Source organism: Mustelus asterias, chromosome 14, assembly GCF_964213995.1.
Source record: "Mustelus asterias chromosome 14, sMusAst1.hap1.1, whole genome shotgun sequence".
NCBI lineage: Eukaryota > Metazoa > Chordata > Chondrichthyes > Carcharhiniformes > Triakidae > Mustelus > Mustelus asterias.
In genome coordinates, this window is record NC_135814.1 from 74,037,984 (window position 1) to 74,065,335 (window position 27,352).

The window sequence follows — 27,352 nt, forward strand, 5'->3', positions numbered from 1 at the left end:
GAAATCACTATAAGCAGCACAATATATTTGGAATGGATTTCATTTGCAAGAAAGTTTAGAAAGAGAAAGGGTACAAGTCTTCAAACACATAACATACAATGTGAAATTAATTATTTTGAACATTGATGCTTCATCAGAAATGGGCTCCCTCTTTTCGGTATTTTCTATTTTAATTTCAGATTTGTCCATTTGCTGATATAAAAGGTTCAAATGGATGTGAAAAGCAATATTTCCCATATATTCTCAGCAGAAATCATATATGCTTGATATGGGTGTCAATAGTTATCTTTATAAACTTTATTTCATAACTAGATATTAATTTATTAAATATTAAAAATATTCAATTAAAAAAAGTAATGAGTCAATAAAAACCATGGGCTGAAAATGGGTCCTGACCCTGCACAAATGGTGGCAAATTAAGAAGCTACTGCCTCAATCAACGTCCAATTGAGGACGAGTGTCCACCTCCCGGAGCTGTCACTCCAATCAGCAGTGCCTTCACCATGGGACTGCCATGGATCCTGAAGCAGCCATGTAAGGCTCCGCTACTGATTTTGCCAATTGTCATGTCTCCAAACCTGTCTCCAAAATTCCTTTCCATATATGGTACTATGCTGATAGAGAAAGGATATATATTCAAATCAACAGAGTTGCTTAAGACTTACCAGTTTTGTACTGATTCCTTCCAGATATGTGGTCATAGTTCAAGCCATTTAAATATGGTTTTCTTCACATTATCACTGCCCATTGTTTTCAAACGCAACTAATACTACCCTTCAGAATTTTCTCAAGTGGGAGCAAATTTAGTTTTATTAGTTTATCCTTATATGTTGTCACTCTCTGAAACTCATCATGTAGACATAGGCCAGGATTTTACCGCTCACAGAATGGCATTCTCCGTTGGCCTCAGGCAGGATCTTACGAGCCTCGGATGGGCAAGGCGGTAATATTTTGGCAATACAGTCTACAGCACAGAAGCAGCTATTCACTGAGCTGGTCTATGCTAGTGTTTATGCACCACATTAGCCTCTTCCCAACCCTCTTTAACTAACCCAATCAGCTTGTCTTTATACTCCTTTCTTCCTCATGTGCTTATATCCCTTTAAATGCATCTATACTATTTAGGACCATTAGACCATAAGACATAGGAGCAGAATTAGGCCACTCGGCCATTGAGTCTACTCCGAGATTCAATCATGGCTGATATTTTTCTCATCCCCATTCTCCTGCCTTTTCCACATAACCCTTGATCCCCTTAGTAATCAAGAACCTATCTATCGCTGTCTTAAAAACATTCAATGACCAGGCTTCCACAGCATTCTGCGGCAAATAGTTCCATAGATTCACCACTCTCTGGCTGAAATTTCTCCTCATCTCTGTTTTAAAGGATCGTCCCTTTAGCCTGAAGTTGGGCACTCTGATTCTAGTTTTTCCTACTAGTAGAAATATCCTCTCCAGTCCCCTATATCCAGGCCTCCGCAGTATCCTGCAAGTTTCAATAAGATTCCCCCTCATCCTTCTAAACTCCAACGAGTACAGACCCAATGCCTCAATTACTGTTTATAGTTGTATGTTCCAAATTCTTACCACTCTTTGAGTAAAGAATTTTCTAAAAAATTTCCAATTGAATTTATTTATAAACAAAAAAGTTTGCATTTACATAGTTCCTATGACAATTTCAGGATATCCAAAAGCACTTTAGAATTAATAAAGTAATTTTGATGTGTAGTCACTGTTGTAATTCAGATATCAGGTCAGTCAATTTGCGCACAGCAAGCTCTCATAAATAGCAATGTGATGATGACCAAATAATTTGTTTTTATGTTGATTGAGAGATAAATATAAGAGTGCCATGAGATATTTTGTGTTCATGTAAGAGGACATCCAAAAGATACCATCCCTGACAATGCAACATTCCCTCAGTACTGCATCATTTGATTTGATTTATTATTGTCACATGTATTGGGATACAATGAAAAGTATTGTTTCTTGCGTGCTATACAGACAAAGCATGCCATTCATAGAATACATAGGGGAGAATGAAAGGAGTGGGTGCAGAATGTAGTGTTACTGTCATAGCTAGGGTGTACAGAAAGGTCCACTTAAAATATGGTAAGTCCATTCAAAAGTCTGACGGCAGCAGTTCTTGAGTCATTCTTGAGATCTCAGACTTTTGTATATTTTTCTCGATGTAAGAAGGTGGAAGAGATTATGTCCGAGGTGCATGGGGTCCTTGATTATGCTGGCTGCTTTTCCGAAGTGGCGGGATGTGTAAATAGAGTCAATGGATGGGGGGCTGGTTTGCGTAATGAAATTCACAACCCTTTGTAGTTTCTTGCAATCTTGGTCAGAGCAGGCGCCATACAAAGCTGTGATAGATACAGAAAAGATGTTTCCTATGGTGCATCTGTAAAGGTTGGTGAGAGTTGTAGTAGACATACCGAATTTCCTTAGCCTCCTGAGAAAGTAGAGGTGATGTTGGGCTTTCTTAACTATAGCGTGGCGTGGAGGGTTGTTGGTGGTCTGGACACCTAGAAACCTGAAGCTCTCGACCATTTCCACTTCAATCCCTGTTGAGGTAGGCAGGGACATGTCCTCCATTTCGCTTCCTGAAGTCAATGACTATCACACCAATTCACCAGATTCTCTATCTCTTTCCTGTACTCCATCTCACCATTGTTTGAGATTCGACCTGATACGGTGGTATCATCAGCAAATTTGAAACTCGAGTTGGAGAAGAATGTGGCCACACAGTCATAGGTGTATATGGAGTACAGCAAGGGGCACTGGTGTTGCAAGTGTCAGACTAAATTTTTGTGCTCAAGGCCTGGAGTGGAACTTAAGTACAAAACTTTCTGACTCAGGGGCAAGAGTACCAGCAACTGAGCCATAATAGATAAGAATAATAGTGACACTATCTTATATTTATGACCTTCAGGACTTCCCTACAATGGAAACATTTTATCTACTCCTACCCTATCAAATTCTTTCGATATCTTAAAGACCTTTATCAGGCCACTTCTCAGCCTTTTATTTCCTAGATTGAAGAACCACAACCGTTTCAGCCTTTTCTGATATTCTTATGCTCTCAATTTTGAAATAATGGCCGCGATTCTCCCAAAAGCGCTGAATTGACAGGAAACCTGTTCTAGATCCTGACTGTTTTGTTAGTTCAGCTACTCACCCAACATTAAGGGCATTTAAATGGTCATTGGATAAACATATGGATGATATTGGAATAGTGTAGGGCTTTAGATTGGGCTTCTTACAATCTGCAGATATCCACTCCATCTGACGAAGGAGCAGGGCTCCGAAAGCTAATGGCATTTGCTACCAAATAAACCTGTTGGACTTTAACCTGGTGTTGTTAAAACTCTTAACATGATAATTAACATCACAAAATTTAAAAGGTAGTGTAATGACAAGGGGTAAAGTCCAGGATTTGCGATGAACTGCAGATTATGATTTCAAATTATTGCTATCCATAGAGTTTAGAGATGCCAAAGCCTTAGTAGGATTGTCGAACAGCCTTAAGAATCTGTCAGATGTCACCCTCATGGTAGCACAATACAGCAGAGAAAGCTGTATTCTAGATATAAATTGTCCCTTTGGGAAGACGCAGCATAGGTTCATGAAGGGCAGGTCATGTTTGACTAAGTTGATGGAATTCTTTTGAGAACATTACGTGCGCAGTGGACAATGGGGAACCTGTGGATGTGGTGTATCTGGATTTCTAGAAGGCATTTGACAAGGTGCCGCACCAAAGGCTGCTGCATAAGATAAAGATGCACGGTGTTACAAGTAATGTATTAGCATGGATAGAGGATTGGTTAACTAACAGAAAGCAAAGAATGGGGGTAAATGGGTGTTTTTCTGGTTGGCGATCAGTGACTAGTGGTGTGCCTCAGGGATCAGTGTTGGGACCGCAATTGTTTACAATTTACATAGATGATTTGGAGTTGGGGACCATGTGTAGTGAGTCAAAATTCGCAGATGACACTAAGATGAGTGGCAGAGCAAAGTGTGCTGAGGATGCTGAAAGTCTGCAAAGGAATGTAGATCGTCTAAGTGAATGGGCAAGCATCTGGCAGATGGAATACAATGTTGGTAAATGTGAGGTCATCCATTTTGATAGGAATAATAGCAAAATGGACTATTACTTAAATGGTAAAAAATTGCAACATATTGCTGTGCAGAGGGACCTGGGTGCCTTAGTGCATGAATCACAAAAAGTTGGTTTGCAGGTAATTAAGATGGTAAACGGAATTTTGTCCTTCATTGCTAGAGGGATGGAGTTTAAAAACAGAGAGGTTATGTTGCAGCTGTATAAGGTGCTGGTGAGGCCACACCTGGAATACTGTGTACAGTTTTGGTCTCCTTACTTGAGGAAGAATATACTGGCACTGGAGGGGGCACAGAGGAGATTCACTCGGTTGATTCCGGAGTTGAGAAGGTTGGTTTATGAGGAGAGACTGAGTAGACTGGGGACATACTCATTGGAATTCAGAAGAATGAGGGGAGATCTTATAGAAACATATACGATTATGAAAGGAATAAATAAGATAAAAGCAGGAAAGTTGTTTCCACAGGCAGGAGAAACTAGAAGTAGAAGACATGGCCTCAAAATAAAGGGGATCAGATTTTGGACTGAGTTGAGGAGGAACTTCTTCACACAAAGGGTTGCGAATCTGTGGAATTCCCTGCCCAGTGAAGATGTTGAAGCTACCTCATTCAATGTTTTTAAGGCAAGGATAGATACATTTTTGAACAATGGAGGAATTAAGGGTTATGGTGAGCAGGCGGGTAAGTGGAGCTGAGTCCACAAAAGATCAGCCATGATCTTATTGAATGGCGAAGCAGGCTCAAGGGGCCAGATGGCCTACTCCTGCTCCTAGTTCTTATGTTCTTATTCTGAAAGCTTTCAGATGCTTTCTACCTTCATCAAAACATCCGTGACTGAAGCTATGAAAACGCACGAATACCAGTGTCAGGGGTCAGGCCTCAAAAACTGGATATGACCTGTCCCTTCAAGATTAATATGCCCAGCTTTCATGTCTCAATTAATGAAACATGGTAGCCAGTTCTCAAAAAAAAATCAGCTAAGAGCTCGCCGTCAGCCCCTTCTGGAAAACCAGTCACACGGACACTCTTCCTCCAGCCCCAGCTCTCCAGATTGATCAGAATATCAGATATACCATTTAGCTGATTTTCCAAGGATTGAAAGCAAGCCTCAACTGAGGAAGCTGCATCCTTGACAATAAAGATTCTTTCCTCCGCTTCATCAAGTTTCTTATCAGAACTCTGCCATTCAATAATATGAGCACTGAGATTCTGTGCTAAAAAGACAAGTTTGCCATCTCACTGTTCACATGGCAGTCATCATCTACAACGCCTTCATCAGGTTGAGAGCCCACTAACTGAGGGCTCAGCTCCACTCCGGCTGCCTTCTACTGCTTCTTTCCACCGAGGATTTTCATGACTCTACTCGGCACTTTGTCCCAAAACTTAACCAGAAAGCTTTCAGGGACATAGTGGGCAAAACTTTACCACCCCGTCCACCATGTGAATTGTAGTGGGTGGGACCTGGACAAAGGTCCATTGACCTCGGATAGAATTTTCCAACCTTGGGGCAAGCGTGGCCAGAAAATACCACCCACTATGTCCATCATTATGAAGTATTTCAAAAGGATAGTCATGGCACACATCAATGCCGGTCTCCCAGATTGCCTGGATCCATTACAGTTCGCCTATTGTCGCAACAGGTCCACAGCAGACATCATCTCCCTGACCCTACACTCAACCCTGGAAACCCAAGAGAACAAGGACACGTATATCAGACTCCTATTCATTGACTATAGCTCATCCTTAGAGTCATAGAGTTTACAGCACAGAAACAGGCCCTTCGGCCCAACTTGTCCAGGCCGCCCTTTTTTTAAAATTCCTAAGCTAGTCCCAATTGCCCGCATTTGGCCCATTTCCCTCTATACCCATCTTACCCATGTAACTGTCTAAACGCTTTATAAAAGACAAATTGTACCTGCCTTTACTACTACCTCTGGCAGCTTGTTCCAGACACTCACCACCCTCTGTGTGAAAAAATTGCCCCTCTGGACCCTTTTGTATCTCTCCCCTCTCACCTTAAACCTATGCCCTCTCGTTTGAGACTCCCCTACCTTTGGGAAAGGATATTGACTATCTATCTGATCTATGCCTTCAACACCATTAATCCAGAAATACTCATCTCCAAACTCCGTGGCCTAGAGCTCGGCTCCGCCTTCTGTGACTGGATCCTAGGCTTCTTAACCCACAGACCACAATTAGTAAGGATAGATAACAACACTTCTTCCACAATTATCCTCAACAACGGTGCCCAACAAGACTGTGTCCTCAGCCCCTTACTTTACTCATTATACACTTATGACTGTGTGGCCAAATTCTGCTCCAACTCCATTTTCAAGTTTGCTCATGACACCACCGCAGTGTGTCAGATCACAAACAATGACCAGAAAGAGATAGAGAATCTGGTGAAATGGTGTGACAACAATAATCTCTCCCTCAATGTCAGTAAAATGATAGCTATTGACTTCAGGAAACATAGTGGAGGACATGCTCCTGTCTTCACCAACGGTGATGAGGTGGAAATGGTCAAGAGCTTCAAGTTTCCAGATGTCCAGATCACCACCAATCTGTCCAACTCCCTCCACACTGATGGTATAGTTAGGAAAGCCCACTAACACCGCTACTTTCTCAGGAGGCTAAGGAAATTCAGCATGTCTGCTACGACTCTCACCAATTTTTACAGATGCACCATAGCTAGCACCCTTTCTGGATGTATCACAGCTTGGTATGGCTCCTGTTCTGATCAAGACTGCAAGAAACTACAAAGGGTTGTGTATGTAGCCCAGTCCATCACGCAAACCAGCCTCCCATCCACTGACTGTCTACATTTCCCGCTGCCTCTCAAAAGTAGGCAGCATAATCAAGGACCCCACGCACCCCGAACATACTCTCTTTCGTCAGGAAAAAGATACAAAAGTCTGAGGACACATACCAACTGACTCAAGAACAGCATCTTCCCTGCTGCCATCAGACTTTTGAGTGGACCTATCATATATTAAGCTGATCTTTCACTACACCCTATCTGTAACTGCAACACTATATTCTGTACCATCTCCTTTCCTTCTCCCCTATGTACTCTGTGAATGATATGTTTTGTCTGTATAGTGCGCAAGAAGCAGTACTTTTCACTGCAACCCAATACATTTGACAATAATAAATCAAATCAAATCAAATGGAGTTTTCGCTCCAAGATTAGGCATTTATGGGCTGTGCATCAGGATAAATGAAAGGATTAAAAGATGAGTAGTACCAGAGCTCACAGAAACATAACCATTCTTGTGACCCTATTGAAACAAATTTAAAAATTCAGCATGCTAGTGGTGTGAAAATGGAATGAAACCACATTTAAATGTTGATAATACATGCCACAAACTTACCTCAATCCCATCCCATTAGAAATCCACTCTATTCAGCTATGGAACTAAAATATTGTTTAACACAATTCTTACTGATTGTCTCAAGTTTCTTATTAAATTTAAGTAAGTACTTCTTCTCATAGTGAAAGTAATTCTGTACCTATGGCCTTCTTTACACTGAGAAGATAATCTTCTTTCATTTCATCTGAAAGTGACTCAATAGTACCGGTGTAGGTTTTGAGATGGAATGGCACCAAGGATAATACATCTTCCAACCAGCTGTCTTCCATAGGAGCCACATGTTCTGTGTCTATTCCATGGTTAATGTAATAGTAATACCGCTGTAAGATTAGAAGCCAAGAACATGGAATTAGTAACTGGTGACACCATAAAATGACAGTGGTTACAAGTGTGTAAATGCTATTGAAACCATGGACATCATCATATTTCCTTAAGTGAGATATTAGTAGACAGTCCCATAACAACCTAGAACTATGGGGGCAATTCTCCCTAAAGTGCTGAATTGGCAAGAAAACTGTTCTAGATTATGACTGTTTATTCAGTGCAACTTCAGACCCGAATCTCCCCATTCTATGCAATGCAGAGGTCCTGATCGTGAATATTATTTAAAAACCTGGGGAGGGGCTATTCACACTGGATGCACAGTGGCCTCGATCTGTCAGTCTTCCCATTTGCTGGCCAGCTCGATTGCTGGCCCCTGGGGCAATTCCTGGACCAGCCCGACCTCCCACCCGTCCCAGAGCGCCCCGACATCTAGCTACTCGCACCCAGCTGTGGCAATCCCCCCACCCCCTCACCCCGACAGACCCCCCCGCCCCCCCAACAGGAGGCAGACCCCCCCCAATGGGAGGCAGGCTCCCCCCCGCAGCCCGCCTCCCTGGAGGGCTGCGGGGAGCCTCCCTTCAGCTGGCCTCCCTCCAGCCCAGACCGATTGCCATGCAGAGTGACAGCAGCCCCTAGGCCCTGCCCACAATAGGCCCTGCCCCCTTGGCACTGCCCGATGCCTGATGGGCAGTGCAAAGGTACCCCTGGGCATGGACACTTTGCCCCTTGGGCAGTGCCGGGGGCACAGGCTGGCACTGCCAGGATGCCTATGCCCAGGGGGCACCACCCCCCACAACCCAACCCCCTGGGGGGCCCCAATTGCCCCCCTTCATTCCAGCGGGGTCTCCCGCTAGTTCCCCGAATGTGGGAGCTACTGTAAACCCCACTGGAGTGAAATACTCCTGGCAGGGTGGGAGATGTTATCGGGCCCGGCAACTTCCATGTCGGGCCCGATAATCACACTTAAAATAGATTTAAAATACATTAAACAAAGTTTTAAATTTCTTACCTCTTCTTACAGCGCGCTGGTCCTGACTGCGATTGTTCTCTGGTTCTAGGAAACGCGCATGCGTCGGGAACGCATGAGCGAATCCCACGAAATGGCCAGCACGCACATAGAATCATAGAAACCCTACAGTGCAGAAGGAGGCCATTCGGCCCATCGAGTCTGCACCGACCACAATCCCACCCACGCCCTACCCCCACATATTTACCTGCTAATCCCTCTAACCTACGCATCTCAGGACTCTAAGGGGCAATTTTTAACCTGGCCAATCAACCTAACCCGCACATCTTTGGACTGTGGGAGGAAACCGGAGCACCCAGAGGAAACCCACGCAGACACGAGGAGAATGTGCAAACTCCACACAGACAGTGACCCAAGCTGGGAATTGAACCCAGGTCCCTGGAGCTGTGAAGCAGCAGTGCTAACCACTGTGCTACCGTGCCGCCCCTGACCACATCTCCTGACCCATCCCACCAAAAGATTTGCGGGTTGCAATGGGAGAATCGACCCCTATGTTTCAAGTATTTCAATGCTTCTGACCTGTGATCCAATTCATACAATATGGAAAAGGTGACAAGTGGATTAATGTATCAACATCCAGTGCTACACTTTACATGGGCAGCACGGTGACACTGTTGCCTCACAGCGCCAGGGACCTGGGTTCAATTCTGACCTCGGTTCACTGTCTGTGTGGAGTTTGTACGTTCTCCCTGTGTCTGCGTGGGTTTCCTCCGGTTGCTCCAGTTTCCACAGTCCAAAGATGTGTGGGTAAGATGGATTGGCCGTGCTAATTGCCCCTTAGTGTCAGGGTAAATATGTGGGGATGCAGAATAGGGCCTGGGTGGGATTGTTGTCAGTCCAGGCTCGATGGGCCAAATGGCCTCTTTCTGCACTGTAGGGATTCTATGATTCTATGAACAACACTATGCTTTAAAATTTAGAATAATATTACATAATTCAACAGTGGGCATGAGCTATCCCAATAAATGTTTGAAATAGCCCATAGGATAGAAACATACCACCCAACTATCTTGGGTTACGTGGTATATTCCTCTTTCATTGACTAGAAGCAAAGGAAGATATAGGACAAATGGAATGGAGCTATTACGTGCTTTTTTTCATATTGATCCAATAAAGAAACAGTACAGAAACAAACAACTGTCTTCTCTACTGAAAATGTCAATATTTCTAAAAACAATCATTCACTTTCATGGCATCCTTGCAATCAATGATCAAAAGGTTAAAAGTATATATTAAGCAGAAATAAGGAACTGTCATGTCTTCCATATTTTATCTATCAAAATGTCACTATTAAAGAGTAGATAATATTAAAAATTCAATATTAATCTCTGAACTGCTTAAGTCACTGATATTATTTCAATCATATATTGTTGTTTATGTAAAGTTAAAGTTTATTTATTGGTCACAGGTAAGGCTTAAACTAACACTGCAATGAAGTTACTGTGAAATTCCCCTAGTCGCCACACTCCGGCGCCTGTTCAGGTCAATGCACCTAACCAGCATGTCTTTCAGACTCTGGAAGGAAACCGGAGCACGGGAGGAATCCCACAAATGTATAAGTGAAGAACATGCAAATGAACAAAGACATTCATATTTTTTAAAAATTCATGCAGGCAAGAATTGCAATCTCAAGACTAAATAATTACATTGGCCAAATTGAGAGAGGAGTTAACTGGTGCACAAGAATAATTTACAACTGAGAGAAAGGGGGTGTTATAAAGCCTATCTTTACTTACAATTGATCAGGTCCCAGGACCAGATAAGATGCATCCAAGGGTACTGAATGAAGTGAGAGTGGAAATTGCGGAATTTTAGTTATAACCTTCCAGTCTCCCTGAAACAGGGGGTGGTGCCAGAGGACTGGAAAATTGTGAATGCAACTCTTGTTCAAAAAGGGGTGCAAAGATAAAGCCGGTAACTACAGACCAGTTAGTGTGACTTCTGGAAACTATAGACGGGACAACACAGTCACTTCGACAAGTGCAGGATAATTAAAGAAAGCCAATATGGATTAATTAGGGAAAACCATATTTAACTAACTTGCTGGAATCTTTCTGAGGAGGCAACAGAGGTTGATAAGGACAACACTGTTGATGTGGTGGAAATTGATGTTCAGAAGGCATTTGTCACTCAACAGACTTTTGAGCAAAATTCTAACTCATGGAATAAAAGAGAAAGTAGACACTTGGATAATAAATTGGCTGAGTGACAGGAAACAGAGAATAATGATAAATGTTCGGGGCAATTCTCCCATCCCGCTGTGCTGATTTTTTAGCGCAGCGGGATGGGAGATATCAGCGGGGCTGGATTAACATGATCTGCGCTGGATGTCTGGGCCTGAGCGGATCTCCCAGCACTGAATTTCCAGCGCTGTCAGCTCCATGCTGGAAATAGGTGCGGAGCTGCATAATTTATGTTAATTTGAATTTACATGCTATTTAAATGCTATTGGGGGCCCTGGACTGAAATCCTCAGGCCCACTAGCATCTCCCACCCCCCACCCTCTCCACCAGGAGTATTTCACTCCAGTGGGGTTTACAGTAGCTCCCCACTTTGAGAGAGCTGGCGGCCCGACCCCACTGGAGCCAATATAGGCCCCCCGCAGAGGATCGGGCGCCCCTTGGGCTTTGGCACCTTGGAGGTCCCACTGCCACTCTGCACTTCGCGATCGCTAGCAGAGGAAGGGAGGCCAGCAATCGGGGCTGGGCATCGGGGTAGTGGGGTGGGAGGTCGGGGCTGCATGAAGGGGGGGAGAGAGTTCGGGGCTGCCCGGGGGAAGGGGTGCGTGAGGCTGCCAGAGGGAGTGATTGAAGTAGATTGAGGGCGGGTGCGGGGTCGGGGGGGTGAGTTGGGAGGAGGGGATAGTCAGGGTGGACCCAAGCATGTTCGGGGGGCAGTGATCAGGCCGTGGGTCGGTGGGAGGACCTACGACGCTGGGTTTGCTGGGCTGGCCAGCAATCAAGCATGCGCAGTGGCCCACTGAGCACTATGCTGCCGGCATCTCCTGTGGGAATAGGCCCGCCCACTTATTTTTTTACACAATTTATGCTTGTGCACTCAGCAGTGCACAGAGTATGGGAGATTCTTCTCTGAACTCCCACTGAAAAAACCAGCATGATTTACTCCAGTTTTAACCCGAATTCGACACTTGGAATTTTTTTGGGAGAATATATAGATTGGAACTCCCATGCTGTTAAAGGTCGAGATGGGTTGGAGTTCGTAAAATGTGTTCAGGAAAATTTTCTAAATCAATATACAGAGGTACCAACCAGAGAGGATGCAATATTAGATCTCCTATTAGGAAACGAGTTAGGACAAGTGACGGAAGTGTGTGTAGGGGAACACTTTGGTTCCAGTGATCATAACGCCATTAGTTTCAACTTGATCATGGATAAAGATAGATCTGGTCATCGGGTTGAGGTTCTAAACTGGAAAAAGGCCAAATTTGAAGAAATGAGAAAGGATCTAAAAAGCGTGGATTGGGACAGGCTGTTCTCTGGCAAGGATGTGATTGGTAAGTGGGAGGCCTTCAAAGGAGAAATTTTGAGAGTGCAGAGTTTGTATGTTCCTGTCAGGATTAAAGGCAAAGTGAATAAGAATAAGGAACCTTGGTTCTCGAGGGATATTGGAACTCTGATAAAGAAGAACCATAGAACCATAGAAAATTACAGCTCAGAAACAGGCCTTTTGGCCCTTCTTGTCTGTGCCAAACCATTTTTTGCCTAGTCCCACTGACCTGCACTTGGACCATATCCCTCCACACCCCTCTCATCCATGAACCCGTCCAAGTTTTTCTTAAATGTTTACCACTTTACCACTTTATCCGGCAGCTCATTCCACACTTCCACCACTCTCTGCGTGAAGAAGCCCCCCCTAATATTCCCTTTAAACTTTTCTCCTTTCACCCTTAACCTATGCCCTCTGGTTTTTTTCTCCCCTAGCCTCAGCGGAAAAAGCCTGCTTGCATTCACTCTATCTATACCTATCAAAATCTTATACACCTCTATCAAATCTCTCCTCAATCTTCTACGCTCCAGGGAATAAAGTCCCAACCTATTCAATCTCTCTCTGTAACTCAGGTTCTCAAGTCCCGGCAACATCCTTGTGAACCTTCTCTGCACTCTTTCAACCTTATTTACATCCTTCCTGTAACTAGGTGACCAAAACTGTACACAATACTCCAAATTCGGCCTCACCAATGCCTTATATAACCTTACCATAACACTCCAACTTTTATACTCGATACTCCGATTTATAAAGGCCAATGTACCAAAGGCACTCTTTACGACCCTATCCACCTGTGACGTCACTTTTAGGGAATTCTGTACCTGTATTCCCAGATCCCTCTGTTCAACTGCACTCTTCAGACTCCTACCATTTACCCTGTACGTTCTACTTTGGTTTGTCCTTCCAATGTGCAATATCTCACACTTGTCTGCGTTAAATTCCATTTGCCATTTTTCAGCCCATTTTTCTAGTTGGTCCAAATCCCTCTGCAAGCTTTGAAAACCTTCCTCACTGTCCACTACACCTCCAATCTTTGTATCATCAGCAAACTTGCTGATCCAATTTACCACATTATCATCCAGATCATTGATATAGATGACAAACAACAATGGACCCAACACCGATCCCTGCGGCACACCACTAGTCACAGGCCTCCACTCAGAGAAGCAATCCTCCACAACCACTCTCTGGCTTCTTCCATTGAGCCAGTGTCTAATCCAATTTTCTACCTCCCCATGTATACCTAGCGACTGAACCTTCCTAACTAACCTCCCATGAGGGACCTTGTCAAAGGCCTTGCTGAAATCCAGGTAGACAACATCCACCGCCTTCCCTTCATCCACTTTCCTGGTAACCTCCTCGAAAAACTCTAATAGATTGGTCAAACATGACCTACCACGCACAAAGCCATGTTGACTCTCCCTAATAAGTCCCTGTCTGTCCAAATATTTGTAGATCCTATCCCTTATCACACCTTCCAATAACTTGCCCACCACCGACGTCAAACTTACTGGCCGATAATTTCCCGGATTTCTTTTGAAACCTTTTTTAAACAACGGAACAACATGAGCCACCCTCCAATCATCCGGCACCTCCCCCGTGAATACTGACATTTTAAATATGTCTGCCAGGGCCCCTGCAAGTTCAACACTAGCTTCCCTCAAGGTCCGTGGGAATACCCTGTCTGGTCCTGGGGATTTATCCACGCTGATTTGCCTCAAGACAGCGAGCACCTCCTCCCCTTTAATCTGTAAAGGTTCCATGACCTCCCTACCTGTTTGCCCTATTTCCATAGACTCCATATAAGAAGACTCCATATCGGAAGACTTCCGTAGATTCCATATAAGAGAGAGATGTATGACATGTATAGGCAACAGGGAGCAAATAAGATGCTTGAGGAGTAGAAAGTGCAAAGAAACTACTTAAGAAAGAAATCAGGAGGGCTTATTAGGGAGAGTCAACATGGCTTTGTGCGTGGTAGGTCATGTTTAACCAATCTATTAGAGTTTTTCGAGGAGATTACCAGGAAAGTGGATGAAGGGAAGGCAGTGGATGTTGTCTACATGGACTTCAGTAAAGCCTTTGACAAGGTCCCGCATGGGAGGTTAGTTAGGAAGGTTCAGTCGCTGGGTATACATGGAGAGGTAGTAAATTGGATTAAACATTGGCTCAATGGAAGAAGCCAGAGAGTGGTTGTGGAGGATTGCTTATCTGAGTGGAGGCCCATGACTATTGGTGTGCCACAGGGATCAGTGCTGGCTCCATTGTTGTTTGTCATCTATATCAATGATCTGGATGATAATGTAAATTGGATCAGCAAATTTGCTGATGATACAAAGATTGGAGGTGAAGTGGACAGTGAGGAATGTTTTCAAAGCTTGCAGCGGGATTTGGACCAGCTAGAAAAATGGGCTGAAAAATGGCAGATGGAGTTTAATGCAGACAAGTGTGAGGTATTGCACTTTGGAAGGACAGACCCAGGTAGAACATACAAGGTAAATGGTAGGACACTGAAGAGTGCAGTAGAACAGAGGGATCTTGGAATACAGATACATAATTCCCTAAAAGTGGCGTCACAGGTAGATAGGGTCGTAAAGAGTGCTTTTGGTACATTGGCCTTTATAAATCAAAGTATTGAGTATCGGAGTTGGAATGTTATGGTGAGGTTGTATAAGACATTGGTGAGGCCGAATTTAGAGTATTGTGTGCAGTTTTGGTCACCTAATTACAGGAAGGATATGAATAAGGTTGAAAGAGTGCAGAGAAGGTTTACAAGGATGTTGCCGGGACTTGAGAAACTGAGTTACAGAGAAAGGTTGAATAGGTTAGGACTTTATTCCCTGGAGCGTAGAAGAATGAGGGGAGATTTGATAGAGGTGTATAAAATTATGATGGGTATAGATAGAGTGAATGCAAGCAGGCTTTTTCCACTGAGGCTAGGGGAGAAAAAAACTAGAGGACATGGGTTAAGGGTGAAGGGGGAAACGTTTAAAGGGAATATTAGGGGGGGGCTTCTTCGCACAGAGAGTGGTGGGAGTGTGGAATGAGCTGCCAGATGAAGTGGTGAATGCGGGCTCACTTTTAACATTTAAGAAAAACTTGGACAGGTACATGGATGAGAGGGGTGTGGAGAGATATGGTCTAGGTGCAGGTCAGTGGTACTAGGCAGAAAAATGGTTCGGCACAGCCAAGAAGGGCCAAAAGGCCTGTTTGTGTGCTGTAACGTTCTATGGTTCTGTGGTTCTAATCCCGGCCGTTATTTTTCAGATTGGAGGAAGGTTTGTAGTGGAGTTCCCGAGAGGTCTGTGCTGGGACCCTTGTTCATCCCAACATGTATTAATTACCTGGACTCTAGTGTTCAGAGCATGATCACAGAACTGTTATGGCACAGAAGGAGGCCATTAGGCCCATCGTATTTGCACCAGCTCTTCAAATGAGCATCTTGACTTAGTGCCATTCCCCTGTCTTTTCTCCATACCCCTGCACGTTATTTACATTTAAGCAATCATCTAATCCCCTTATGAATACCTTGATTGAACCTGCTTCCACCACACTTACAGACAGTGCATACCAGTTCCAAACTACTCATCGTATGAAAAAGCTTTTTCTCACATATAGTTGATTTCAAAATTTGCAGATGATACGAAGATTGGAAATGTTGTTAACTGTGATGAGGATAATCTTGAACTTCAAAAGGACCTAGACATGTTGGTAGAATGGGCAGGCAATTGGCAGAGATGAAGTTTTGTGCAGAGAAGTGTGAGGTAATTCATTTTGGCAGGAGCAATATGGAGAGACAGCATAAAATAAAGGGGAAAACTAGGAAAGGAGGTGCATGAACAGAGAAATTTCGGTGCATAAGTTATTGAAGATGGCAGGACATTTTGAGAACGCAGTTAATAAACCATATTTTATTAACGGGGCATTGCATACAAGAGTAAGGAGGTCATGTTGAACTTGTAGAAGACATTAATTCAGCCTCAACTGGAATACTGCATCCAGTTCTGGGTATCATATTTCAGGAACTGTAAAAGTGCTGGATTCCCAAAGACCGGCAACCAAGGACTTGTAACAAACAATTTATTCACTAGTAGAGCAACTCTTATATGCTTGTACTCTTACCGCACCCTGAGGGGAACTCCCGCGCTTCCATCAAAGAACAAAGAACAGTACAGCACAGGAAACAGGCCCTTCGGCCCTCCAAGCCTGTGCCGCTCCTTGGTCCAACTAGACCAATCGTTTGTATCCCTCCATTCCCAGGCTGCTCATGTGACTATCCAGGTAAGTCTTAAACTATGTCAGCGTGCCCGCCTCCACCACCCTACTTGGCAGCGCATTCCAGGCCCCCACCACTCTCTGTGTAAAAAACGTCCCTCTGATGTCTGAGTTATACTTCGCCCCTCTCACCTTGAGCCTGTGACCCCTCGTGATCGTCACCTCCGACCTGGGAAAAAGCTTCCCACTGTTCACCCTATCTATACCCTTCATAATCTTGTATACCTCTATTAGATCTCCCCTCATTCTCCGTCTTTCCAAGGAGAACAACCCCAGTCTACCCAATCTCTCCTCATAGCTAAGACCCTCCATACCAGGCAACATCCTGGTAAACCTTCTCTGCACTCTCTCCAATGCCTCCACGTCCTTTTGGTCTGGTGACCTCTTAAGTAACCGTATAAACTCTTGACCACCTGGTCTACAGGAATGATGTGAAGGCATTGGAGAGACTATAGAGAAGATTCACAAGAATTATTCCAATGATAAAGAACTATAGCTATGAGGATAGATTGGAGAAGTTGAGACAGTTTTCCTTGGAGAAAAGAATGCTGAGATGAAATTTGATAGAGGTATTCAAGATTTTGAGGGATATGGACAGAGTAACTAAAGATAAACTCTTCCCACTCAAGAGAGCATAAAGAACTAGAGGGCACAAATTCAAAATGATTGGCGAAAGAAAAAAAAAAGTGATGTGAAAAAATGTTTCACCCCAAGGGTGAATGGAGTGTAGAACAAAATTCCTGAGAGGATGGTGGAGGCATGTGCGATCGAGGTATTCAAAGGGGAATTGGATTAATTGGATTTCTGTCTGCAATGAAAGAATGTGCAAGGTTATGGGGATAAGGCAGGATAGTGCAACTAAGTAAAATACACTTTCAGAGAGCCAGTGCAGACTCGATGGATAGAATGGTCTTCTGCTGCACTATAATGATTCCATGATTCTGTGAACACTCCAGTTTAATGTAACATTATACTCCAGAAAGAATCACTAAGGTTCTATGTTCTAATTAATCCTCTTTATTATTGTTAGTGAACAATGATAGGCCACCTATACTTAAGACTATGCAAGGTAGATAACCTATATTTCTTTTCCATTTTCCACACTTTAGGAGTAGAATGTCCACTATTTATACTGCCTACAATTTTGGCAGGTGATCATCTCTATTGTGAAATTAAAATAATCATTTCCCATCACCATTAATTCCAACATTTTAAACAGGCCAGCTATATTGGACCATTCAGCAAGTCTTCGTACCTCATTAAAGTGTGATTACCCAAATCATTTACTCCTTTGCCTGCCATTTAGTGGTTATGATCATTAAAGTTACTGGTTGAAATATTAACTGTAAAGATAATTGTGTCTTTATCATTTGAAATTTATTCAGAAGAGGTTGAAGCCGCCAGTGGTGCAAGGAGAAATTGAGCTGGTCAATTTCAGAGTTCTTGAACTGCTGTTGCTGCCGTTAAATCACGTAAGTTTGAACCATTATGGCAATGGTGCAAATACATTAAAATAGCGCTTGTTGGCAATATTTTGTGCGGCATATTTGATTCAATCTCCACATCTGTCTGTCATATGCTAATGCAAAAGCAAAATATTATAGATGCTGGGACTGTGACTACAACATTGAGTTCAACAGCTTCAGACAGTAATCTTGCATGTTTCCTCCACCATTTTTTCACATTTTCTTTGCAGGTTTTGATCTTAACGTTGCCTTTCTCGTTTTTGCTTTCAGTTGGCAACTGTTCATTATTCTGCCACCTAAACCATCTCTGGACACTATTTTGTTTCTCTACCCATCCCATTACCACTCGCACCACATATTTTGCCATTTAATGTCTCCCATCTTCCACCCTACCACAGGTCTTCCCTCTATTTTTTTACACCCTCCCCATTTCAAATCCTGAAAAGCTAGACATTTCCATCTTTTCCCAGTTCTGTTAAAACTTCACAGTCTGAAACTTTAACTCTGTTTCTCTCCCCACAGATGTTTCCAGACCTGCTGGATATTTCCAGGATCTTTTGCTTTTATTTCTGTCATGTGCTGCCACATTTAACACAATTAGATTTGAGTATTACTAAAAAAAATTCAATCAAAGTTTTTCATCTTGCATTCATCAAAACAATTCCCAATACCAAATGTAAAGGAAACAACAATGTATTCTTCAATGTATACATGAGAAGTAAAGTGCTGATTGTTTGGCCATAGTGAATGCACCAGTTAACTGATGACTGACAGTTAACTGCGAAGCTTTGTTTAAATTAAACCAGGCAGGCTGATTCTGACTGCTGAAGCCAATGCCAAAGAAAATGAACCAAAGAATGGCTGTCCCCTCTTTTGTTTAGTTGAAATAGGGAGTCGGGTCGGGCCTGCAAGTTGACATGGGGGTCAGAGGATAGTTCCTTGCAGATGGACTATCCCCTGACCCCCAGGAGTGTAGGGAGAATCCCATGTAGGGTTTGGTCTGATTGTTTAAAATGATTACACAGAAGTTAGAAGAGATTTTATTTCTTCTAATATGTTCAGAGTAACAATTAGCATAACCGTGGTGGAACGATCCGATGTTAGTGATTTCAGTCGCATTGTCGGATGGTTCCCAGTGCAGCCTTCTGTCATCACACTTTGCCTCCCAGAGCCAATTTTGAATCCACTTTATCAAATTAACCTGTATCCCACGTGAATTTACCTTCTTTATAAGTCTCCCATGTGGGACCTTGTCAAAGGCTTTGCTGAAATCCATATAAACTACATCGACAGCACTACCCTCGGCTACACGCCTGGTCACCTCCTCAAAAAATTCAATCAAATTTGTTAGACATGACCTCCCTCTGATAAAACTATGCTCACTATCCCTGATCAAGCTTTGCCTCTCCAAGTGGAGGTAGATACTCTCCTTCAGAAGTTTCTTCAATAGTTTTCCTGCCACTGATGTGAGACTCACTGGTTTGTAGTTCCCTGGCTTATCTCTACAACCTTTCTTGCTTTCAGTTTTTTGGCAGTTCTTTAAAACAAAACTACCAAAAACATATAATTTAAGAAAGACAACCTATTTTCAAATATGAAAATACATTGGGCATTATATAATAATCTAATCATTATGAAGCAACTTATCTTCTCATTCACTGTGACCAACATTGGGAGAGCTGCTGGTATATAAATTAATGAATGGAGAAAATCACATTCTTTTTTTCCAATGTGCTTCTATTGTTTTTAAAGACATTGAGGATAACTATCGGCATTAGAGTCTCTTGTGCTATTAAATACATGCTAAACCACAACTGGTGTCTTCTATTTGTCATTACTGAACCACAGCAAGCACTAACATTTAAATCTTCATCATAAATTATCTTTAGCTGAATGAAGAGAAGTAGCCACGCAAGAAATTTTAACCTATTTAAACAAAATCAATGTTGAATGTGCATTGATGGGAAACTACTTTCCTAACCTCGGTGTCACAAACAGGAAAGAGAGAAACCGAACTTCTTTTTCCTGTCCCCATATGTCTGTAAGCAGAGTTGTTTTTGAATACTTTTTAAAGTAGGCCATGGCATGTTTCCCCAAACAGTCAGTTTGTGTGATCCAACTTTAAGTAACTTGCAGCAAACTTGTTTTATCAGTAACTCAGAAGGTTAGTTGATTCACATTCAAATCTGGGGCTGAGGGGGTGTGATACAGGGAGTGCTCATAACCTCACACACATGCACACACATAGTAAGAGGTGATTAGAAAAGGAAGATTTTTAACAATGGCCAATAATAGTAAAGGAACCACAGAAATTAATACCAGTTCATGTGATTTCCAGATTCAAAGAAGTTAAAGTCCGGAGGTGTTTCCTTCGTGGTGGATTTCAGCTCAAATGAGTTTCTGGTTGGAGACAACAATACGAAAATCCTTGAAATGAATGACGATGCAGCATAATAAGGGTTTCTGTGCTTAAACCATTTGTCAGGTGATGATCAGAGACTTTTAAAATCAAACAGATTTCAAGGAGGTGGCCTGCTGCCTGGTCAGCTGGAAGCTGCTGGAGTTCTTTCTGGCTGGTGTTAAAGAAGCTGTGTGAGCCATGAGGCTGAAAATGTAACATATAAAATGATCCAAGCAGCTAAAAGCATGGTGTTATGTGACGTAGTCTATTGATGAGTTAGTTGCAACCTCACAAGCAGTTTCTGTGCTTCTGATCAAATTCCATTGTTTCCCTTATGAGCAAAATGGAGGTTGTAAACACTTCTTCAGGTATAAATAGTTTCAATGTCTCTGTCCTTGTTATCGTAAGAAGTCTCAAAACACCAGGTTAAAGTCCAACAGGTTTATTTGGCAGCACTAGCTTTCGGAGTCTCAAGCTCCTTCATCAGGTGTTCACAAACAGGGCATATAAAGACATAAACTCAATTTACAAGATAATGGTTGGAATGCGAGTCTTTACAGGTAACCAAGTCTTAAAGGTACAGACAATGTGAGTGGAGAGAGCATTAAGCACAGGTTAAAGAGATGTGTATTGTCTCCAGTCAGGACAGTTAGTGAGATTTTGCAAGCCCAGGCAAGTCGTGGGGGTTACAGATAGTGTGACATGAACCCAAGATCCCGGTTGAGGCTGTCCTCATGAGTGCGGAACTTGGCTATCAGTTTCTGCTCAGCGATTCTACGTTGTCGTGTGTCGTGAAGGCCGCCTTGGAGAACGCTTACCCAAAGATCAGGGGCTGAATGCCTGTGACTGCTGAAGTGTTCCCCGACTGGAAGGGAACACTCCTGCCTGGTGATTCATTCGTTGTCGTAGCGTCTGCATGGTCTCCCAATGTACCATGCCTCGGGACATCCTTTCCTGCAGCGTATCAGGTAGACAACGTTGGCCAAGTCGCAAGAGTATGTACCATGTACCTGGTGGATGGTGTTCTCACATGAGATGACATCCGTGTCGATGATCCGGCACGTCTGCAGAGGTTGCTGTGGCAGGGTTGTGTGGTGTTGTGGTCACTGTTCTCCTGAAGGCTGTGTAGTTTGCTGTGGACAATGGTCTGTTTGAGGTTGTGCGGTTGTTTGAAGTCAAGAAGTGGGGGTGTGGGGATGGCCTTGGCGAGATGTTCGTCTTCATCGATGACATGTTGAAGGCTCCGGAGAAGATGTCATAGCTTCTCCGCTCCGGGGAAGTACTGAACGACAAAGGATACTCTGTCCGCTATGTCCCGTGTTTGTCTTCTGAGGAGGTCAGTGCGGTCTCCACACCTTGTTATCGTCCCAGCTGGGGGGAGTTGGCTTATTTGTTAGCTGTCTAATTCCATGATTATAATATGACGTTACAAGGGGGTGTAAAGTTCCACAAGCATGAGAGTGAAACTCTTTCATTCTGGTAATTTCATTTCTGTTGGTAGCTCTCAGAACAGATGTCCAATGTTGTGAGTCATGTGACCTGTAGCAGCCATTTTGCAGTTCAGCAGAAGTCCATTTTAAAATAGCAAACAAGGTAAATGGAGGGACTCTCTGGACTATCCTCGGCAGGTTCCTCACGGCAGGAGGTGGCATGCTGTTCACTGGTGGCAGGATCTTCTAGTCCCATGGTTGATAATGGGATTTCCCACTGACTGCACTCTATGCTGCTAGGGAACCCATGGCGGGTGTAAACCAAAACATCGCACTGGTATGAACAGCTGAAGAATTCCAGCCAAAATTTTGATACACACAGTTAGTTTTGATTTATTTTTATGTCTTATTGACATAACATTGGAGTTTCTGTTTTGGTGGCAGGTTTCCACTCCAATTAATTTGAGTAACACAAATTATGAAATCTGCCATGAGCCACTACTTCAGTAAATGTTTTAAAATATAATTTTACTTTTACTCAGGAGTCTAGTCCACCACCTGAATACCAATAGGAACATAGAATTTAGAAGCAAGAGTAGGCCATTCAGATCATTCAATAAGATCATTGATGATCTGATTGCAGCCTCAACTCCAGTTTCCTATTTCGCCTCCCGATAACCTTTGTCTCCCTAGATTCAATGACCCAACCTCCACAGCATTCTGGGGAAGAGAATTCAAACAAACAAACCACCCTCCAAGAGAAAAACTTTCTCTTCATCCCTTGACTTAAACTGTGTCCATTTGTTCAAGTCTCCCCCATAAGGATTAACTCTCCTAGTAACCTTGTCATAGAAACATAGAAATCATAGAAACCCTACAGTACAGAAAGAGGCCATTTGGCCCATCGAGCCTGCACCGACCACAATCCCACCCAGGCCCTACTCCCATATCCCTACATATTTACCCACTAATCCCTCTAACTGACGCATCTCAGGACACTAAGGGCAATTTTTAGCATGGCCAATCAACCTAACCCGCACATCTTTGTCAACCTAGTAATTCCTCAGGATCTTAAATGTTTCAAGTAGATCATGTCTCATTCTTCTAAACTCCAATGGGTATGCCTTTTTAAGATGAGCCCTTCATCCCAGGAATGAGTCGAGTGAATCTCCTCAGAACTGCTTCTAACACATTTATAAATAAGGAGACCAAAACTATACACTGTACTCCAGAAGTAGTCTCAACAAGGCCCTGTGCAGCTCCAATAAAACTTCCCTTTTTTTATATTCCATTCCCCTTCCAATAAATGCCACCATTCCATTTGCCTTCCTCATCAATTGCTAAGTTTTTGTGATTTGTTTTCCAGGACATCAAGATCCCAAGTTCTACAAACTCACTCCATTTAAACATTGCTTTTCTATTCTTCCTGTTGAAGTGGACAAGTTCACATTTCCTCAAATTATACTCCACTAGCGAAATTTTTGCCCACTCACCTTGACAACTTAATTTTCCTACCTATCTTGGTGTCATTGGTAAGTTTAGAAACCATGGCCAGGATTCTCCCACAAAAATTCTAAGTCCCCAATATGCGGGAAAATGGAAGCAAATCCCACTACTTTTTTTCGTGTGATTTCCAGAATGAATCTTTGACACTCTGCATCACAGAGTGCCTATCAGGATTCACTCTGAAAATCTGGGGCCAGGGCCTATTCCCGCCCAACAGACCAGCAGCATAGCACTGAGCGGGTCACTGCGCATCCGCTGATCTGTCAACGCAGAGTTCTGCGCATGCGCAATGCACCCCCCCCCCCCCCCCCCCCATTGCCAGCCTCCCGATCGTTGGCCAGACCACAATCACTGGCCAGCCCTGCAACTCCCCATCGCTGGCGCCCTGACCTCTCCTAAACATCTGATCACTCACTGGCCTCCCGGACCTCCCTGGGCCAGCCCCTATGTCATCCCCATGCTCCCCCAGGGCAGCCCCGATCCCCCATTTAAACATCTATAATTTCCTGCTTTCTTTCCCCATCCTTTGAATATTTTCTAACCCATTGGAACCATTCCAGAATCTAAGGAATTTTGGAAGATTATAACTGTCATTTTATTACAAGCAGGCCCTGGATGCTTTGGATAGAAGAGAGCTGGAAACCATGCTTTTGCAAACTGGTGAATATTTATTAACTCTTTACATAGACAGCCTTTAGCAAGTCTCCAACAGAACCTTCTTCCTTCAGGTTCCAGTTACATTTGATCTGACGTCAGCAATGGTGCATTCTAGCTCTGAGCATAATAGCTGTTAATCCCTTAGACTGCAGTCACCCCTGTCCTATCCAAGTCTTTCGTTCCACTCACTGACATTAACTAATTACACTCCTACTTTCCCCCCATCCCCCAAATCTCTTGCGCCATTGGTGTCAATCTCCAACTTTGTCCTCAACTGTCTTTGAGGATACATATGATGCAAGTTCTCTACAATCTTTTCGTTGAAAGGCATTAACACTGTAAACAGAGATTTCTGCTCCTGGTCCACAATTGAAAAGCAATGAACAGAGATGTTGATTTTCTTCTCCTTTCACTTTCACTTCATCTTGTTACTTTAGGGAAACGTTGGACTGCTGGCTACTCTTGTTTGAAAGAACAAAGCTCGTTCAGCTCCTGTAGAAAGTTTACAAACTCCTGCTGCTACAATGGACAAAGTATTATGTAATATCTCATCCATGAATGAATCAGAAGAAGAAAGAGAAGAAGGACAAAGAATATTCGGAAGAAAAAAGATCCTGCTGACACTGTAGGAATTTCTTTTTCTGTAGGTAGTGGCTCAACTTACACACTTTATTCGATATGAGTTGACACCTCTGAGGGCCTGAACATTTCTGGAACTTGATCAGAATTTATGTTGTCACCAGCAACAGCGGCGAAAAACACATGCAGAGGTAGAGAAATTACATTTTTTGTAGACCTGTGATAATACAGTACAATCTGTAATAAGCACCTCTGTGATTATTTAATCTCCAGATTTAACTTCACATTCACAGATAGTAGGAATTTGTTCCACAATAGTTACAGTGGCAATATAAGATCCTCTGGTCTTGGTTCTTCATTCTACAAAAGAGTTGATGCATCAAGTTATTGTTGTATACCATTGGTGTCTTCAGCATAATGAATAGACAGATTTGCTCTTTATCCCCCTCAGCAGAGGTATCCGACTATCATCGTCATCATTTGCGCTGTCTTCAGAAAGGAAAGCAAGGTTCAGCATGCCTCCTGCTAAAAACCATTAATTTAGCCTCTTGCGCATTTTTCTCGAAAGAGCAAATTGAGGACTAGAATGCCATTTTGCGGCTGGTTTTGATTCACCTGACTCCCGCTTCATCTAACCTCTTCTTGAAGTGAAATGAAAGATCTATGATGTCCTCCTGTAGTTTTGGGATGGGTTTTTGTGTATGAAGATTTATTTACAGCATTGAGTCAACTTGCGTTTCTTCTGCAACTGGTGACTAAAGAAGATGCAAAGCTAGACAAGTTTCCCTGCTTTATGAGTGACAGAGTATCGATGAGCTCTATATCGTTATAACAAAATGTAGCAGTTATCTCTCCTCACACCTTAAGTGAAATACCTCCTGCACCGTGAAGCTGAATGGGAGATGGCTGGAGAAGTTCAGACTCAGCTATGGTGTGATATCAGAAAGAATGGACACTCCTGCTCCACTGGCCAGTTTAAAATTTGTCTTCTGGCCATTGACCATGGTATTTGTATACCAGAAATAATCTTGCAGCTCTAAGAATAATATATCCTGTTCTTTAGTATCATCTATTTCTTGGATACATGCAGATTGAAATGGTCTGTACCTACAGCGCAGAAGAGGCTATTCGGCCCATCGAGTCTGCACCGACTCTCAGACAGTGCACCTTACCAGGCCCTCACATACCACCACCCCCACCCCCCTTCGGCCCCACCCCATCTGTGTAACCCCATGCATTTACATTGGCTAATCCAACTAACCTACACATCTTGCGACACTAAGGGGAAATTCAGCATGGCCAATCCACCTAACCTATACACCTTTCGACTACGGGTGGAAACCAGAGCACCCAGAGGAAATCCACGTAGACACGAGGAGAATGTGCAAACTCCAACAGACAGACATCCGAGGCTGGAATTTAACTCAGGTCCCTGGCACTGTGAGGCAGCAGTACTAACCACTGTGCCACCCTAGGTTGATGGAAGCAGATGGAAGTGAATCTCCACTGGAGAGTTGGGGGTGATATTGCAACTATTTCGTCAATGCTACATATCTGCCAGAAGTGTGGTATACAGTAAAAGGGTTTTGTAATGCATTTTTAAGTTGTCTTAGTTAATGCAGAAGTATCTTTTTTTTAGTTTGATGTATTAGTTGTTTGCTAATCAATGTTTGATCCAAAATCATAGAATCCCTAGTGCAAAAGAACAAAGAACAAAGAACAGGAGGCCATTCTGTCTAACACCCCGCCCTCAACTAAAACCAACCAACAACTATTATTTAGATAGCACCGTTCATGTAATAAAATGTCCCAAGCTGCTGTCCAGGAGAGTTATAAAGCAAAATTTGCCAGTGAACCATGTCAAAAGGTATTAAGGCAGATGACCAAAAGGCTTAGTAAGGAGTATTCCCTTGCTTTGCCCTCCTAAATGCATTACCTCACAATTTTCTAGATTGAATTTCATTTGCCACTTCTCTGGCCATTCAACCAAATCACTGATATCATGCTGGAGTCGACAGCTATCCTCTTCACGATCAACTATATGGCCAATTTATGTGTCATCTGCAAATTTGCCAATTATGCCTCCCACATTTAAGCTTAAATCATTTATATATACAACAAACAGCAAGGGTGCAACACTGAACCCTGTGGAACAACACTGTAAACTGTTTTCCATTTGTACAAACATCTATCGGTCATTACCCTTGGCTTCCTGTCACTGAGGCAATTTTGAATCCAACCTGCCCTTCTCCTGTATCCCATGAGACCTCACTTTTCTGACAAGTCTGCCATGTGGAAACTTGTCAAATGCCTTACTGAAATCTATGTCGAAAACATTCACTGCTCTACCCTCATCAATCCTCCTCTTTACTTCCTCAAAAAAATCTATTTAGTAAAACATGATCTTCCCCTAACAAGACCATGCTGACTATCCTTGTTAAACCCGTGCCCAAGTGACAGTTTATCGTCTCTCAGAATTGTTTCCAATAACTTGCCCACCACTGAAGTCAGACCCACCACTGAAGTTAGACTGACTGGACTGTAGTTTTCTGGCCTATCCCTTGCACTCTTTTTAAATCATGGTACAACGTTTGCAGACCTCCAATCCTCTGGTATCTCACCTATAATCGAGTGAAGATTGGAAAATTATCCTCAGAGAATCAGCTATTTCCTCCCTGGCTTCC

General features: G+C 43.1%; 1 protein-coding gene across 1 annotated transcript in view; it reads right to left on the reverse strand.

The window, feature by feature from the left end:
• The window catches only part of dnah7 (dynein, axonemal, heavy chain 7), a 468,798-nt gene that overhangs the window by 414,202 nt on the left and 27,244 nt on the right, over positions 1-27,352 (reverse strand). The window contains exon 6 of the mRNA XM_078228625.1: positions 7,636-7,816. Coding sequence (XP_078084751.1) covers positions 7,636-7,816 — 181 coding nt within the window. The remainder of the gene's footprint in view (positions 1-7,635; positions 7,817-27,352) is intronic.